The sequence below is a fragment of the Acanthochromis polyacanthus genome, chromosome 14 (genome assembly GCF_021347895.1).
Source record: "Acanthochromis polyacanthus isolate Apoly-LR-REF ecotype Palm Island chromosome 14, KAUST_Apoly_ChrSc, whole genome shotgun sequence".
NCBI lineage: Eukaryota > Metazoa > Chordata > Actinopteri > Pomacentridae > Acanthochromis > Acanthochromis polyacanthus.
In genome coordinates this window covers 150,330-168,923 of record NC_067126.1, presented here as the reverse complement: position 1 = coordinate 168,923, position 18,594 = coordinate 150,330, and the positions used below count along the sequence as shown (strand labels likewise).

Here is an 18,594-nt window from a genome sequence, read left to right as displayed (position 1 = left end):
AGATAAAAGAAAATAACTTGGTGTTCATTTTTGTGATCAAGTATTTCAAATTAAAAGTATTCTGTGTTTAGTTTTGTATTATTGTGACATTCAGCTACATGTGGTTCAGAAAATATAACCAGATTATTTCTGGATTTTGAGAATTTAAGCTAAATATTATCATATTTCAACTCACTCAAAATGAGAAACTATTTCATTACTTTTCCAATATTCCAGATTCTGAATCAATGACATGAAGAGAAATAAAACTGAACATTTCTGGAAGCCTCAAATTTCACTGAGTGAAAAAAATCTGCTGAAAGATGGTCAACAGGACATTTTTAAACAACTTTGATCGCAGAAGATATTTGATATATAACCTAAAATTTCACACATTCCATTTTACAAATTATATTCAATAATAATTGTTTTATCTAAACGGAGATATTTAATCAGAAGACCTCTGATGATCAGAGATGGAAGAACCCTCAAGAAACTGATATAAATGACTTCACTTTATATCCTGTTGGCTTGTTCATCTATAATACAGCCAGTTTCATAAACTGATCATACATGTAGAGAAATCTCAGACTCAAAGACAAAAGTAACTAAACACTAAATAAATACAGTGGTGGAAAGAGAACAATGTTTCCCTCTGACATGAGCAGAGATGAAATAGAACTGAAATATGACCCCATGTGGATAAAGTCAGAATGTAGAAATATAAAAGTGATGACAAAGAAATATGACTGAAATGTTTCAATCAGTACAATGACATCAAGAATTCATGGATTTCTCCTTGTATAGACTGAATGGTGTAAAGTAGAATTCATTTACCTGAGCTGTGAGATATAAGGCAGACACTGCAGGAAACTCCTCACTTCACTCTCTTCATGTGACCAGCCTGTCAGACACACTGGTTTCTTCTCTGATTGGAGTTTCAGCACTTCCAGGAGGATGGAAGTCTTTCTCTCTGAGAGGTTTATGGACCAGACTGCAGGAGCTGACTGGAAAACTGACTGTAATGATGAAAGGACTCTCAGACCTTTTTTAGTCTCATAGTCCTTCACATGGGAGAACAGATCCAGCAGGAAACCAGTCTGATATTTTCCATCCATGTATTCTAAAGGAAATCTTTCATATGTGCACACTGATGATAACAGCTCCAGTATCTTCTCTCCTGTCTGCTGTTCTCTCTCTGCTGCTGCACAGAACAGATTCACAAACATCCTGGTTGTTTCATCAAGAGGTAACTTCTTCTGAACTCTGTAAAATGATGAGAAAAACATGTTTTAATGATTTCATCTCAGTCATAGAAATACAACTCCACATGAGGAATGATTCCTGTTTCATCAGTGCAGTAACAGATGCTTTACAGGTTACACATTTCATCTTCAAACTCTTAAAATATTCACAAACCCAATAACTTTACATGTCAGAGTTTTTCCTTGTCTGTGTTGTGTTTCTGTTCAGAGAAATAAAATATTTTCTGAGATAAATGCTTTAGTTTAATAATGGACAGTCGATCCATTTTCAACAGGTTTTTTCTGCATAATGAAATTTCAGGTTGTTTGAACAACAATATCCCAGAAACTATTCAAGATAAAACCTGAACATTTCTCTCCTTTTCTCATCATGTCAATAATTCAGAATTGATAAGATTGGACAAGTAGATCTAATAGTCTCTGATTACAAGTGACACAAAACATTTTAAAAACTGAAGCCATCATGAAAAGTTCCATCTCTGAACTCACATTAACAAATAAAATATTGATGCAAAACTCAACCAGTGATATTTTCTGAACCACATGTAGCTGAATGTCACAATAATACACACAGAACACCAAGAATACTTTGAATAGAAAATACTTGGTCACAAAAATGGAAAGAAATGTATTTCCATTGAACTTTCAGAACTGAGCAGCTTTGACAACTTGAAACACAAAAACTGAAATAATAGTAGATACTCCGATCTGTTTCAAACAGAGTTCTGCAGTTTATAAACTCTTCTCCAAATAACACAGAAAATATATGTATATATTTAATAAGGGCATATTTGTCATCTTCAGACCCACTTTGCAGACATAAATGTAGCTTTGGAGGAGACTTGTCATGGAGTTTGCTGTCATTTCTTTAGGAATTATCACTGCATCAGATTATGAGGATGACAGCAGCAGAATAGAACCAAATCCACTCATCTGTTGGATAGTGGGATGTTTCTAGTGGGACATTTTCATACCTGGACATATATTTAATGCTAATCTCATCCACTAATGTGACCAACACTTCACTGCTAAATTTATCATCATGAAGGAAAGTGTTTGATAGGAACAAAATGGATCCTCTGCTTTGTGTTCCACTGAGAATAAACTTCAAGACCAAAGTCACAGCTGGACTCTGACAAAGTTCAAGTGTGACAACATGAATATTTAGAGTGACTGATGAAGAGTTTACCTTCAAGCATCTCTGCAATAAGTAGGAGGACAATACACTGAGTTGAATTTGTGGAGACTGAAAATGATGTCAGATGCTTTTATTCAAAAAGAATTTATCTGATTTATTTAAAAAGAAGCATTTTGAAACTCCACAACTCTGTTCTACTTGGATCATTTTTGTGGTAAAAATTGTCACATCTGCTGTATCAGTGATGAAAGATAAAATAAAATAACTTGGTGTTCATTTTTGTGATCAAGTATTTCAAATTAAAAGTATTCTGTGTTTAGTTTTGTATTATTGTGACATTCAGCTACATGTGGTTCAGAAAATATGAGTTGACTTCTGATTTGATTTTCAATTTATATTTCATGATAATTTTAAAAGAAGTAAATCAGAGATTAATTAGAAGACCTCTGATGATCAGAGATGGAAGAACCCTCTAGAAACTGATATAAATGACTTCACTTTATATCCTGTTGGCTTGTTTCATCTATAATACAGCCAGTTTCATAAACTGATCATACATGTAGAGAAATCTCAGACTCAAAGACAAAAAGTAACTAAAACACTAAATAAATACAGTGGTGGAAAGAGAACAATGTTTCCCTCTGAAATGAGCAGAGATGAAATAGAACTGAAATATGACCCCATGTGGATAAAGTCAGAATGTAGAAATATAAAAGTGATGACAAAGAAATATGACTGAAATGTTTCAATCAGTACAATGACATCAGAATTCATGGATTTCTCCTTGTATAGACTGAATGGTGTAAAGTAGAATTCATTTACCTGAGCTGTGAGATATAAGGCAGACACTGCAGGAAACTCCTCACTTCACTCTCTTCATGTGACCAGCCTGTCAGCTCCACTGGTTTCTTCTCTGATTGGAGTTTCAGCACTTCCAGGAGGATGGAAGTCTTTCTTTCTGAGAGGTTTATGGACCAGACTGCAGGAGCTGACTGGAAAACTGACTGTAATGATGAAAGGACTCTCAGACCTTTTTTAGTCTCACAGTCCTTCACATGGGAGAACAGATCCAGCAGGAAACCAGTCTGATATTGAAAGTCTTCATCATCATACATGTATCTTAAAGGAAAGTCTTTATATCTGCACACTGATGATAACAGCTCCAGTATCTTCTCTCCTGTCTGCTGTTCTCTCTCTGCTGCTGCACAGAACAGATTCACAAACATCCTGGTTGTTTCATCAAGAGGTAACCACAAACCAACTCTGTAAAATGAAAAGAAAAACATGTTTTAATGATTTCATCTCAGTCATAGAAATACAACTCCACATGAGGAATGATTCCTGTTTCATCAGTGCAGTAACAGATGCTTTACAGGTTACACATTTCATCTTCAAACTCTTAAAATATTCACAAACCCAAAACTTTACATGTCAGAGTTTTTCCTTGTCTGTGTTGTGTTTCTGTTCAGATGAATAAAATATTTTCTGAGATAAATGCTTGAGTTTAATAATGGACCGTCGATCCATTTTCAGCAGGTTTTTTTCTGCATAATGAAATTTCAGGTTGTTTGAACAACAATATCCTAGGAACTATTCAAGATAAAAACCTGAACATTTCTCTCCTTTTGTCATCATGTCAATAATTCAGAATTGATAAGATTGGACAAGTAGATCTAATAGTCTCTGATTACAAGTGACACAAAACATTTTAAAAACTGAAGCCATCATGAAAAGTTCCATCTCTGAACTCACATTAACAAATAAAATATTGATGCAAAACTCAACCAGTGATATTTTCTGAACCACATGAATGTCACAATAATACACACAGAACACCAAGAACACTTTGAATAGAAAATACTTGGTCACAAAAATGGAAAGAAATGTATTTCCATTGAACTTTCAGAACTGAGCAGCTTTGACAACTTGAAACACAAAAACTGAAATAATAGTAGATACTCCGATCTGTTTCAAACAGAGTTCTGCAGTTTATAAACTCTTCTCCAAATATAACACAGAAAATATATGTATATTTTTAATAAGGGCATATTTGTCATCTTCAGACCCACTTTGCAGACATAAATGTAGCTTTGGAGGAGACTTGTCATGTAGTTTGCTGTCATTTCTTTAGGAATTATCACTGCATCAGATTATGAGGATGACAGCAGCAGAATAGAACCAAATCCACTCATCTGTTGGATAGTGGGATGTTTCTAGTGGGACATTTTCATACCTGGACATATATTTTGTCAAGTGAGATGCTGATGTTGAGGTCTCAGAAAGGACTCAGGCTCATTATGGCCCTAAGGTAACAAAGGTTTTGAAGCAGATAAGTAAAGATCTTAAGAAGAAACATTATAAGTTAACCATATGATTATGCTTGCTGAAATATATATATACATTTTTGAAGTGTTGATTTGATTAAAGTAATGATTCAGATGATTTATTATGTTCAGATTGAGAAGAATGATTTAAGAAGTAATCCTGTGTGAAGTAATCCTTGTTTAGGCTCTGTGTGTGTGTGCAGGCCTCATAGGCTTGTGTGTCCAGGCCTTAAGAAAGCAGAAGTGCAGTAAACAACAGTCACCATGACTCGGCAGCCACAATGACATTGCAGCCTCCTCAGAAAAAAGGGAAGTTTGGGAAAAACCCAAAAGGGTGGGCTGAAATGTGTGTGTGTTAAACAGAATGTGGACACTGTGTATTTGCTGTAACAACATGACTTCTGTATTACTGCTGTATGTGATGACAAAGTTGATTGCATAAGTTAGACGGAGTCAGAGGGCGTACCTAGCCAGTTTTGTGTGTCTGGAGAGAGTATAAGAATGGGAGAGCAGAGACATTAAGGGGGAGTTGTTCGCCGGAGCTGCTAAGAAGAAGCTGCAAAGGGAACTTAGCCGGAGTTCTGAAGAATCTTCACCTTCCTCTTTTGCCCAAGAGACGGGAAGACGACGCGGGACTTAGGCTCCAGAGATCGCTGAGGACATCGTTGGAGGCAAAGTCTTTTTCTGACTTTGTTCAACAAGCGAAGACCACACTCTGCCAAACGGAGAGTCCTAAGAGGTTCTGCAGTTATCCAGAAGAAACCAATAGAGGGAAGAACCGACTACACCCGAAGAGGCAAAGGAGGCAACAGCACCGGGCTGTTCCCCTCCCCGGGGCTGGGAGCCCCAGTGACCCACTACAGCCTGAACAGACGAGGGTTTCCCATCACCACCATACCACAGAGAAGACAGCTGGAGCGTAAGCACTAACGTTCCAGCCAATTCCAGAGGTAACTGCCAGACCACGATTGGCTTACAGGACTCCTCCGCTCCCCCCTGCCGAGGGATAAGATCCTTTTGTCCACAAAGAAGACATCGTACCGAGTCCTCCGGACAACTGAGTGCTTTTCCCAGACGCAAGACAAGACCGAGTGATACGGTAGTGGCCATACTGTTCGCTCTCTCTCCTAAATTTAATAATTAGAGAAGATTGTCAGGTACGCTCAATTTATTTACTTTAGTATCATTTGAAATCAGAAATAATTAATTGTTTTAATCATGAATTGATGCTGTGCTCTTGCTAAAATTTGCTTAATAAAACGCTCTATTGCATTTAAAGAGAAGCCTAATGAAATTATTATAAACCACTGAAAATCTGCATAGTGGTAAAAAGTTAAGTTGATTGTGTGCATTCAATCCAATGGTTCTTAAAGGTTACTTAGTCCAGAGTGAGATTGTTTAAACATTACCCCTGAGGTTAGTTCTTTCCAAACCTCTAAAACGAACCCAGGAATAGCACCAAGTGCAGGCAAGTCCTTAAGGGAGAAGCTGACCGATAACGAATGTGAATGATAGATTAATTCTACTACTAGAAAGGCTGCTTGGTGGGATAGCATTTATCAGATAAGAGGGGTGAGACATTCGGATGCAAGGCAGTTAGAACCTGGGCGAGTGTCTCTCGATTCCAGCTTAATTTATTCTGCTGAAACCTGTTAGGTGAAATACTAATAGGCAGATAGAATCTAACCCTTTAAACGGAGAGCTGGACCAATTCTAACCTGAGGCAAGGGTTAGAAAAAGGCTAGACTGGCGAACAATTTAATGCTAATCTCATCCACTAATGTGACCAACACTTCACTGCTAAATTTATCATCATGAAGGAAAGTGTTTGATAGGAACAAAATGGATCCTCTGCTTTGTGTTCCACTGAGAATAAACTTCAAGACCAAAGTCACAGCTGGACTCTGACAAAGTTCAAGTGTGACAACATGAATATTTAGAGTGACTGATGAAGAGTTTACCTTCAAGCATCTCTGCAATAAGTCGGAGGACAATACACTGAGTTGAATTTGTGGAGACTGAAAATGATGTCAGATGCTTTTATTCAAAAAGAATTTATCTTATTTATTTAAAAAGAAGCATTTTGAAACTCCACAACTCTGTTCTACTTGGATCATTTTTGTTTTTGTGGTAAAAACTGTCACATCTGCTCTATCAGTGATGAAAGATCAAAGAAAATAACGTGGTGTTCATTTTTAAGATCAAGTATTTCAAATTAAAAGTATTCTGTGTTTAGTTTTGTATTATTGTGACATTCAGCTACATGTGGTTCAGAAAATATAACCAGATGATTTCTGGATTATCAGAATTTAAGCCTAAAGATGAAACGTTTCATGATGACAAAGTTTTTTCATATTTCAACTCACTCAAAATGAGAAACTATTTCATTACTTTTCCAATATTCCAGATTCTGAATCAATGACATGAAGAGAAATAAAACTGAACATTTCTGGAAGCCTCAAATTTCACTGAGTAAAAAATTCTGTTGAAAGATGGTCAACAGGACATTTTTAAACTACTTTGATCGCAGAAGATATTTGATATATAAACCTAAAATTTCACACATTCCATTTTACAAATTTATATTCAATAATAATTGGTTTTCTCTAAACGGAGATATTTAATCAGAAGACCTCTGATGATCAGAGATGGAAGAACCCTCTAGAAACTGATATAAATGACTTCACTTTATATCCTGTTGGCTTGTTTCATCCATAATACAGCCAGTTTCATAAACTGATCATACATGTATAGAAATCTCAGACTCAAAGACAAAAAGTAACTAAAACACTAAATAAATACAGTGGTGGAAAGAGAACAATGTTTCCCTCTGAAATGAGCAGAGATGAAACAGAACTGAAATATGACCCCATGTGGATAAAGTCAGAATGTAGAAATATAAAAGTGATGACAAAGAAATATGACTGAAATATTTCAATCAGTACAATGACATCAGAATTCATGGATTTCTCCTTGTATAGACTGAATGGTGTAAAGTAGAATTCATTTACCTGAGCTGTGAGATATAAGGCAGACACTGCAGGAAACTCCTCACTTCACTCTCTTCATGTGACCAGCCTGTCAGCTCCACTTCTTTCTTCTCTGATTGGAGTTTCAGCACTTCCAGGAGGATGGAGGTCTTTCTCTCTGAGAGGTTTATGGACCAGACTACAGGAGCTGACTGGAAAACTGACTGTAATGATGGAAGGACTCTCAGACCTGTTTTAGTCTCATAGTCCTTCACATGGGAGAACAGATCCAGCAGGAAATCACTCTGATATTGAAAGTCTTCATCATCATACATGTATCTTAAAGGAAACTCTTCATATCTGCACACTGATGATAACAGCTCCAGTATCTTCTCTCCTGTCTGCTGTTCTCTCTCTGCTGCTGCACAGAACAGATTCACAAACATCCTGGTTGTTTCATCAAGAGGTAACCGCTCAACACTGTAAAATGAAGAGAAAAACATGTTTTAATGATTTCATCTCAGTCATAGAAATACAACTCCACATGAGGAATGATTCCTGTTTCATCAGTGCAGTAACAGATGCTTTACAGGTTACACATTTCATCTTCAAACTCTTAAAATATTCACAAACCCAATAACTTTACATGTCAGAGTTTTTCATTGTCTGTGTTGTGTTTCTGTTCAGATAAATCAAATATTTTCTGAGATAAATGCTTTAGTTTAATAATGGACAGTCGATCCATTTTCAACAGGTTTTTTTCTGCATAATGAAATTTCAGGTTGTTTGAACAACAATATCCTAGGAACTATTCAAGATAAAAACCTGAACATTTCTCTCCTTTTGTCATCATGTCAATAATTCAGAATTGATAAGACTGGACAAGTAGATCTAATAGTCTCTGATTACAAGTGACACAAAACATTTTAAAAACTGAAGCCATCATGAAAAGTTCCATCTCTGAACTCACATTAACAAATAAAATATTGATGCAAAACTCAACTAGTGATATTTTCTGAACCACATGTAGCTGAATGTCACAATGATACACACAGAACACCAAGAATACTTTGAATATAAAATACTTGGTCACAAAAATGGAAAGAAATGTATTTCCATTGAACTTTCAGAACTGAGCAGCTTTGACAACTTGAAACACAAAAACTGAAATAATAGTAGATACTCCGATCTGTTTCAGAGTTCTGCAGTTTATAAACTCTTCTCCAAATAACACAGAAAATATATGTATATATTTAATAAGGGCATATTTGTCATCTTCAGACCCACTTTGCAGACATAAATGTAGCTTTGGAGGAGACTTGTCATGTAGTTTGGTGTCATTTCTTTAGGAATTATCACTGCATCAGATTATGAGGATGACAGCAGCAGAATAGAACCAAATCCACTCATCTGTTGGATAGTGGGATGTTTCTAGTGGGACATTTTCATACCTGGACATATATTTAATGCTAATCTCATCCACTAATGTGACCAACACTTCACTGCTAAATTTATCATCATGAAGGAAAGTGTTTGATAGGAACAAAATGGATCCTCTGCTTTGTGTTCCACTGAGAATAAACTTCAAGACCAAAGTCACAGCTGGACTCTGACAAAGTTCAAGTGTGACAACATGAATATTTAGAGTGACTGATGAAGAGTTTACCTTCAAGCATCTCTGCAATAAGTAGGAGGACAATACACTGAGTTGAGTTTGCGGAGACTGAAAATGATGTCAGATGCTTTTATTCAAAAAGAATTTATCTTATTTATTTATAAAGAAGCATTTTGAAACTCCACAACTCTGTTCTACTTGGATCATTTTTGTTTTTGTGGTAAAAATTGTCACATCTGCTCTATCAGTGATGAAAGATAAAAGAAAATAACTTGGTGTTCATTTTTGTGATCAAGTATTTCAAATTAAAAGTATTCTGTGTTTAGTTTTGTATTATTGTGACATTCAGCTACATGTGGTTCAGAAAATATGTGTTGACTGCTGGATTATCAGAATTTATTTGATTTGAGCTCAAAGATGAAACGTTTCATGATGACTTTAACTTTTTTCATATTTCAACTCACTCAAAATGAGAAACTATTTCATTACTTTTCCAATATTCCAGATTCTGAATCAATGACATGAAGAGAAATAAAACTGAACATTTCTGGAAGCCTCAAATTTCACTGAGTGAAAAAATTCTGCTGAAAGATGGTCAACAGGACATTTTTAAACAACTTTGATCGCAGAAGATATTTGATACAGAAACCTAAAATTTCACACATTCCATTTTACAAATTTATATTCAATAATAATTGTTTTTATCTAAACAGAGATATTTAATCAGAAGACCTCTGATGATCAGAGATGGAAGAACCCTCTAGAAACTGATATAAATGACTTCACTTTATATCCTGTTGGCTTGTTTCATCTATAATACAGCCAGTTTCATAAACTGATCATACATGTAGAGAAATCTCAGACTCAAAGACTAAAAGTAACTAAAACACTAAATAAATACAGTGGTGGAAAGAGAACAATGTTTCCCTCTGAAATGAGCAGAGATGAAATAGAACTGAAATATGACCCCATGTGGATAAAGTCAGAATGTAGAAATATAAAAGTGATGACAAAGAAATATGACTGAAATGTTTCAATCAGTACAATGACATCAGAATTCATGGATTTCTCCTTGTATAGACTGAATGGTGTAAAGTAGAATTCATTTACCTGAGCAGTGAGATATAAGGCAGACACTGCAGGAAACTCCTCACTTCACTGTCTTCATGTGACCAGCCTGTCAGCTCCACTGGTTTCTTCTCTGATTGGAGTTTCAGCACTTCCAGGAGGATGGAGGTCTTTCTCTCTGAGAGGTTTATGGACCAGTCTGCACGAGCTGACTGGAAAACTGACTGTAATGATGGAAGGACTCTCAGACCTGTTTTAGTCTCATAGTCCTTCACATGGGAGAACAGATCCAGCAGGAAATCACTCTGATATTGAAAATCTTCATCATCATCATCATCATCCATGTATTCTAAAGGAAATCCTTTATATCTGCACACTGATGATAACTGCTCCAGTATCTTCTCTCCTGTCTGCTGTTCTCTCTCTGCTGCTTTACAGAACAGATTCACAAACATCCTGGTTGTTTCATCGAGAGGTAACTTCTTCTGAACTCTGTAAAATGAAGAGAAAAACATGTTTTAATGATTTCATCTCAGTCATAGAAATACAATTCCACATGAGGAATGATTCCTGTTTCATCAGTGCAGTAACAGATGCTTTACAGGTTACACATTTCATCTTCAAACTCTTAAAATAGTCACAAACCCAATAACTTTACATGTCAGAGTTTTTCATTGTCTGTGTTGTGTTTCTGTTCAGATAAATCAAATCTTTTCTGAGATAAATGCTTTAGTTTAATAATGGACCGTCGATCCATTTTCAGCAGGTTTTTTCTGCATAATGAAATTTCAGGTTGTTTGAACAACAATATCCCAGAAACTATTCAAGATAAAAACCTGAACATTTCTCTCCTTTTCTCATCATGTCAATAATTCAGAATTGATAAGATTGGACAAGTAGATCTAATAGTCTCTGATTACAAGTGGCACAAAACATTTTAAAAATTGAAGCCATCATGAAAAGTTCCATCTCTGAACTCACATTAACAAATAAAATATTGATGCAAAACTCAACCAGTGATATTTTCTGAACCACATGTAGCTGAATGTCACAATAATACACACAGAACACCAAGAACACTTTGAATATAAAATACTTGGTCACAAAAATGGAAAGAAATGTATTTCCATTGAACTTTCAGAACTAACTGAGCAGCTTTGACAACTTGAAACACAAAAACTGAAATAATAGTAGATACTCCGATCTGTTTTAAACAGAGTTCTGCAGTTTATAAACTCTTCTCCAAATATAACACAGAAAATATATGTATATATTTAATAAGGGCATATTTGTCATCTTCAGACCCACTTTGCAGACATAAATGTAGCTTTGGAGGAGACTTGTCATGTAGTTTGGTGTCATTTCTTTAGGAATTATCACTGCATCAGATTATGAGGATGACAGCAGCAGAATAGAACCAAATCCACTCATCTGTTGGATAGTGGGATGTTTCTAGTGGGACATTTTCATACCTGGACATATATTTAATGCTAATCTCATCCACTAATGTGACCAACACTTCACTGCTAAATTTATCATCATGAAGGAAAGTGTTTGATAGGAACAAAATGGATCCTCTGCTTTGTGTTCCACTGAGAATAAACTTCAAGACCAAAGTCACAGCTGGACTCTGACAAAGTTCAAGTGTGACAACATGAATATTTAGAGTGACTGATGAAGAGTTTACCTTCAAGCATCTCTGCAATAAGTAGGAGGACAATACACTGAGTTGAGTTTGCGGAGACTGAAAATGATGTCAGATGCTTTTATTCAAAAAGAATTTATCTTATTTATTTATAAAGAAGCATTTTGAAACTCCACAACTCTGTTCTACTTGGATCATTTTTGTTTTTGTGGTAAAAATTGTCACATCTGCTCTATCAGTGATGAAAGATAAAAGAAAATAACTTGGTGTTCATTTTTGTGATCAAGTATTTCAAATTAAAAGTATTCTGTGTTTAGTTTTGTATTATTGTGACATTCAGCTACATGTGGTTCAGAAAATATGTGTTGACTGCTGGATTATCAGAATTTATTTGATTTGAGCTCAAAGATGAAACGTTTCATGATGACTTTAACTTTTTTCATATTTCAACTCACTCAAAATGAGAAACTATTTCATTACTTTTCCAATATTCCAGATTCTGAATCAATGACATGAAGAGAAATAAAACTGAACATTTCTGGAAGCCTCAAATTTCACTGAGTGAAAAAATTCTGCTGAAAGATGGTCAACAGGACATTTTTAAACAACTTTGATCGCAGAAGATATTTGATACAGAAACCTAAAATTTCACACATTCCATTTTACAAATTTATATTCAATAATAATTGTTTTTATCTAAACAGAGATATTTAATCAGAAGACCTCTGATGATCAGAGATGGAAGAACCCTCTAGAAACTGATATAAATGACTTCACTTTATATCCTGTTGGCTTGTTTCATCTATAATACAGCCAGTTTCATAAACTGATCATACATGTAGAGAAATCTCAGACTCAAAGACTAAAAGTAACTAAAACACTAAATAAATACAGTGGTGGAAAGAGAACAATGTTTCCCTCTGAAATGAGCAGAGATGAAATAGAACTGAAATATGACCCCATGTGGATAAAGTCAGAATGTAGAAATATAAAAGTGATGACAAAGAAATATGACTGAAATGTTTCAATCAGTACAATGACATCAGAATTCATGGATTTCTCCTTGTATAGACTGAATGGTGTAAAGTAGAATTCATTTACCTGAGCAGTGAGATATAAGGCAGACACTGCAGGAAACTCCTCACTTCACTGTCTTCATGTGACCAGCCTGTCAGCTCCACTGGTTTCTTCTCTGATTGGAGTTTCAGCACTTCCAGGAGGATGGAGGTCTTTCTCTCTGAGAGGTTTATGGACCAGTCTGCACGAGCTGACTGGAAAACTGACTGTAATGATGGAAGGACTCTCAGACCTGTTTTAGTCTCATAGTCCTTCACATGGGAGAACAGATCCAGCAGGAAATCACTCTGATATTGAAAATCTTCATCATCATCATCATCATCCATGTATTCTAAAGGAAATCCTTTATATCTGCACACTGATGATAACTGCTCCAGTATCTTCTCTCCTGTCTGCTGTTCTCTCTCTGCTGCTTTACAGAACAGATTCACAAACATCCTGGTTGTTTCATCGAGAGGTAACTTCTTCTGAACTCTGTAAAATGAAGAGAAAAACATGTTTTAATGATTTCATCTCAGTCATAGAAATACAATTCCACATGAGGAATGATTCCTGTTTCATCAGTGCAGTAACAGATGCTTTACAGGTTACACATTTCATCTTCAAACTCTTAAAATAGTCACAAACCCAATAACTTTACATGTCAGAGTTTTTCATTGTCTGTGTTGTGTTTCTGTTCAGATAAATCAAATCTTTTCTGAGATAAATGCTTTAGTTTAATAATGGACCGTCGATCCATTTTCAGCAGGTTTTTTTCTGCATAATGAAATTTCAGGTTGTTTGAACAACAATATCCCAGAAACTATTCAAGATAAAAACCTGAACATTTCTCTCCTTTTCTCATCATGTCAATAATTCAGAATTGATAAGATTGGACAAGTAGATCTAATAGTCTCTGATTACAAGTGGCACAAAACATTTTAAAAATTGAAGCCATCATGAAAAGTTCCATCTCTGAACTCACATTAACAAATAAAATATTGATGCAAAACTCAACCAGTGATATTTTCTGAACCACATGTAGCTGAATGTCACAATAATACACACAGAACACCAAGAACACTTTGAATATAAAATACTTGGTCACAAAAATGGAAAGAAATGTATTTCCATTGAACTTTCAGAACTAACTGAGCAGCTTTGACAACTTGAAACACAAAAACTGAAATAATAGTAGATACTCCGATCTGTTTTAAACAGAGTTCTGCAGTTTATAAACTCTTCTCCAAATATAACACAGAAAATATATGTATATATTTAATAAGGGCATATTTGTCATCTTCAGACCCACTTTGCAGACATAAATGTAGCTTTGGAGGAGACTTGTCATGTAGTTTGGTGTCATTTCTTTAGGAATTATCACTGCATCAGATTATGAGGATGACAGCAGCAGAATAGAACCAAATCCACTCATCTGTTGGATAGTGGGATGTTTCTAGTGGGACATTTTCATACCTGGACATATATTTAATGCTAATCTCATCCACTAATGTGACCAACACTTCACTGCTAAATTTATCATCATGAAGGAAAGTGTTTGATAGGAACAAAATGGATCCTCTGCTTTGTGTTCCACTGAGAATAAACTTCAAGACCAAAGTCACAGCTGGACTCTGACAAAGTTCAAGTGTGACAACATGAATATTTAGAGTGACTGATGAAGAGTTTACCTTCAAGCATCTCTGCAATAAGTAGGAGGACAATACACTGAGGTGATTTTGTGGAGACTGAAAATGATGTCAGATGCTTTTATTCAAAAAGAATTTGTCTTATTTATTTATAAAGAAGCATTTTGAAACTCCACAACTCTGTTCTACTTGGATCATTTTTGTTTTTGTGGTAAAAAATTGTCACATCTGCTCTATCAGTGATGAAAGATAAAAGAAAATAACTTGTTCATTTCTGTGATCAAGTATTTCAAATTAAAAGTATTCTGTGTTTAGTTTTGTATTATTGTGACATTCAGCTACATGTGGTTCAGAAAATATGAGTTGACTTCTGCATTATCAGAATTTAAGCTCAAAGATGAAACATTTCATGATGACTTTAACTTTATTCATATTTCAACTCACTCAAAATGAGAAACTATTTCATTACTTTTCCAATATTCCAGATTCTGAATCAATGAAATGACAAGAAATAAAACTGAACATTTCTGGAAGCCTCAAATTTCACTGAGTGAAAAAATTCTGCTGAAAGATGGTCAACAGGACATTTTTAAACAACTTTGATCGCAGAAGATATTTGACACAGAAACCTAAAATTTCACACATTCCATTTTACAAATTTAAATTCAATAATAATTTGTTTTATCTAAACGGAGATATTTAATCAGAAGACCTCTGATGATTTGAGATGGAAGAACCCTCAAGAAACTGATATAAATGACTTCACTTTATATCCTGTTGGCTTGTTTCATCTATAATACAGCCAGTTTCATAAACTGATCATACATGTAGAGAAATCTCAGACTCAAAGACAAAAAGTAACTAAAACACTAAATAAATACAGTGGTGGAAAGAGAACAATGTTTCCCTCTGAAATGAGCAGAGATGAAATAGAACTGAAATATGACCCCATGTGGATAAAGTCAGAATGTAGAAATATAAAAGTGATGACAAAGAAATATGACTGAAATGTTTCAATCAGTACAATGACATCAGAATTCATGGATTTCTCCTTGTATAGACTGAATGGTGTAAAGTAGAATTCATTTACCTGAGCTGTGAGATATAAGGCAGACACTGCAGGAAACTCCTCACTTCACTCTCTTCATGTGACCAGCCTGTCAGCTCCACTTCTTTCTTCTCTGATTGGAGTTTCAGCACTTCCAGGAGGATGGAGGTCTTTCTCTCTGAGAGGTTTATGAACCAGACTGCAGGACCAGACTGGAAAACTGACTGTAATGATGGAAGGACTCTCAGACCTGTTTCAGCCACATAAGAGTACAGGTCCAGCAGGAAATCACACCATTGTTGTTTTAGAGGGAATGTTTTGTATCTGCACACTGATGATAACAGCTCCAGTATCTTCTCTCCTGTCTGCTGTTCTCTCTCTGCTGCTGCACAGAACAGATTCCCGAAGAACCTGATTTCCTCAGAAGGTTCTGATAACTGTGGCACGAAACTGAAATTACAAAGATTAAAAAAATATACCCATTTAATCAAAGTGAAATTTTCTGTATACTGTAGCATGAAGTTAACTTTTATACTTAAAAAGGAGAAACACTTGATTTAGACAAGGACTTTACATGAATGCTGAAGTTATATACACTGCTCAAAAAAAAAATTAAAGGAACACTTATTAATCTAAGTATTGCATCAAGTCAGTGAAACATGTGGGATACTGATTTGGTCAAGTAACTAACAGGAGGTTTTTAGTCAGTTTCAGCAGCTTTGGTGTTCATAAAATTAACAACAGGTGCACTAGAGGGGTAACAATGAGACAACCCCCAAAACAGGAATGAGTTTACAGGTGAAGGCCACTGACGTATTTTTCCTTCCCAATATTGTCTGACTGTTTTTCACTAGTTTTGCATTTGGCTAGGGTAAGTGTCACTTCTGGTAGCATGAGGCGATACCTGGACCCTACAGAGGTTGCACAGGCAGTCCAACTCCTCCAGGATGGCACATCAGTGTGTGCCATTGCCAGAAGGTTTGCTGTGTCTCCCAGCACATTCTCAACAGCATGGAGGAGATTCCAGGAGACAGGCAGTTAGTCTAAGAGAGCTGGACAGGACTGTAGAAGGTCCTCAACCCATCAGCAGGACAGGTATCTGCTCCTTTGTGCAAGGAGGAACAGGATGAGCACTGCAATAGCTCTAAATGACATCCAGCAGACCACTGGTGTGAATGTCTCTGACCAAACAATCAGAAAGAGATGCAATGAGAGTGGTCGGAGGGCCAAGCATCCTCCAGTGGGCCCTGTGCTCATTGATCGGCACCGTGGAGCTCGGCTGGCATTTGCCATAGAACGCAGGAATTGGCAGGTCCACCGCTGGTGCCCTGTGCTTTTCACAGATGAGAGCAGGTTCACCCTGAGCACATGTGACAGACATGAAAGGGTCTGGAGAAGCCGTGGAGAACGTTATGCTGCCTGTAACATTGTTCAGCATGACCAGTTTGGTGGCGGGTCAGTGATGGTGTGGGGAGGCATATCCATGGAAGGATGCACAGACCTCTACAGACTGAACAATAGCATTCTGACTGCCATTAGCTATCAGGATGAAATCCTTTGACCCATTGTCAGACCCTACATTGGTGCAGTGGTCCTGGATTCCTTCTGGTGCATGACAATGCCCAGTCTTATGTGGTAAGAGAACTCATGCAGTTCCTGGAGGATGAAGGAACTGATACCATTAGCTGGCCCCCATGCTCACCTGACCTGAATCCAATAGAACACCTTTGGAACATTATGTTTTGTTCCATCAGACACCACCAGGTTGCTCCTCAGACTGTCCAGGAGCTCAGTGATGCCCTGGTCCAGTTCTGGGAGGAGATATCCCAGGACACCATCCATCGTCTCATTCAGAGCTTGTCCCGCCATCGTCAGTCATGCATACAAGCACATGGAGGCCATACAAACTACTCAATATCATTTTGAGTTGCTGCCAAGGAATTTCAGAAAGATGGACTAGCCTGCCACATCAGTTTTTTCACTTTGATTTTGGGGTGTCTTGAATTTAGCCCTCCTGGGGGGTTGATAATTTTCACTCCCATCAAACAATGTGGCATCTTTTCATTCCTAACACATTATCCAGTCCATATCAATGAAAATGTCCAGTTTGTTTTTCCCCACATTGAAATAATGATGTGTTTTCAAAGTGTTCCTTTAATTTTTTTGAGCAGTGTATAAATAAAAAAAACAATAATAATTTACCTGAGCTGTGAGATATAAGGCAGACACTGCAGGAAACTCCTCACTTCACTCTCTTCATGTGAGCAGCCTGTCAGAATGACTTGTTTCTTCTCTGATTGGAGTTTCAGCACTTCCAGAATGATGGAGGTCTTTCTCTCTGAGAGGTCTATGAACCAGACTGCAGGAGTTGACTGGAAAACTGACTGGAATGATGGAAATACAATTGTTCGTGTTTTAATTCCGTAAGTGTACAGGTCCAGTACGAAATCACACCACAGCTCCTTAAATGGGGAAGTTTTGTATCTGCACACTGATGATAACAGCTCCAGTATCTTCTCTCCTGTCTGCTGTTCTCTCTCTGCTGCTGCACAGAACAGATTCCCGAAGAACCTGATTTCCTCGGAAGGTTCTGATAACTGTGGCACGAAACTGAAATTATAAGGATTAAAAATGTTGAATCTACACATTTAATCAAAATGAAATTTTCTTTAAATTCTCGCATCAAATTTCCTTTGATACTTAAATGTCAAAGGAGAAACACTTGAATTAGATAAGACAGCTTCTAGTGAACACGGAACTCATGAAAACAACAATAATTTACCTGAGCTGTGAGATATAAGGCAGACACTGCAGGAAACTCCTCACTTCACTCTCTTC

General features: G+C 36.4%; 1 protein-coding gene across 1 annotated transcript; it reads right to left on the bottom strand.

The window, feature by feature from the left end:
• Positions 1-765: 765 nt before the first annotated feature.
• LOC127537085 (uncharacterized) lies at positions 766-17,605 on the bottom strand. Its single transcript, XM_051958809.1, has 6 exons — positions 17,459-17,605; positions 15,799-16,206; positions 10,401-10,850; positions 7,718-8,155; positions 3,205-3,645; positions 766-1,245 (listed from the first exon to the last, which is right to left on the bottom strand). Exons 1-6 carry the CDS (start codon positions 17,596-17,598, stop codon positions 813-815), a joined length of 2,310 nt encoding a protein of 769 aa, XP_051814769.1. The 5' UTR covers positions 17,599-17,605; the 3' UTR covers positions 766-812.
• Positions 17,606-18,594: the final 989 nt, after the last annotated feature.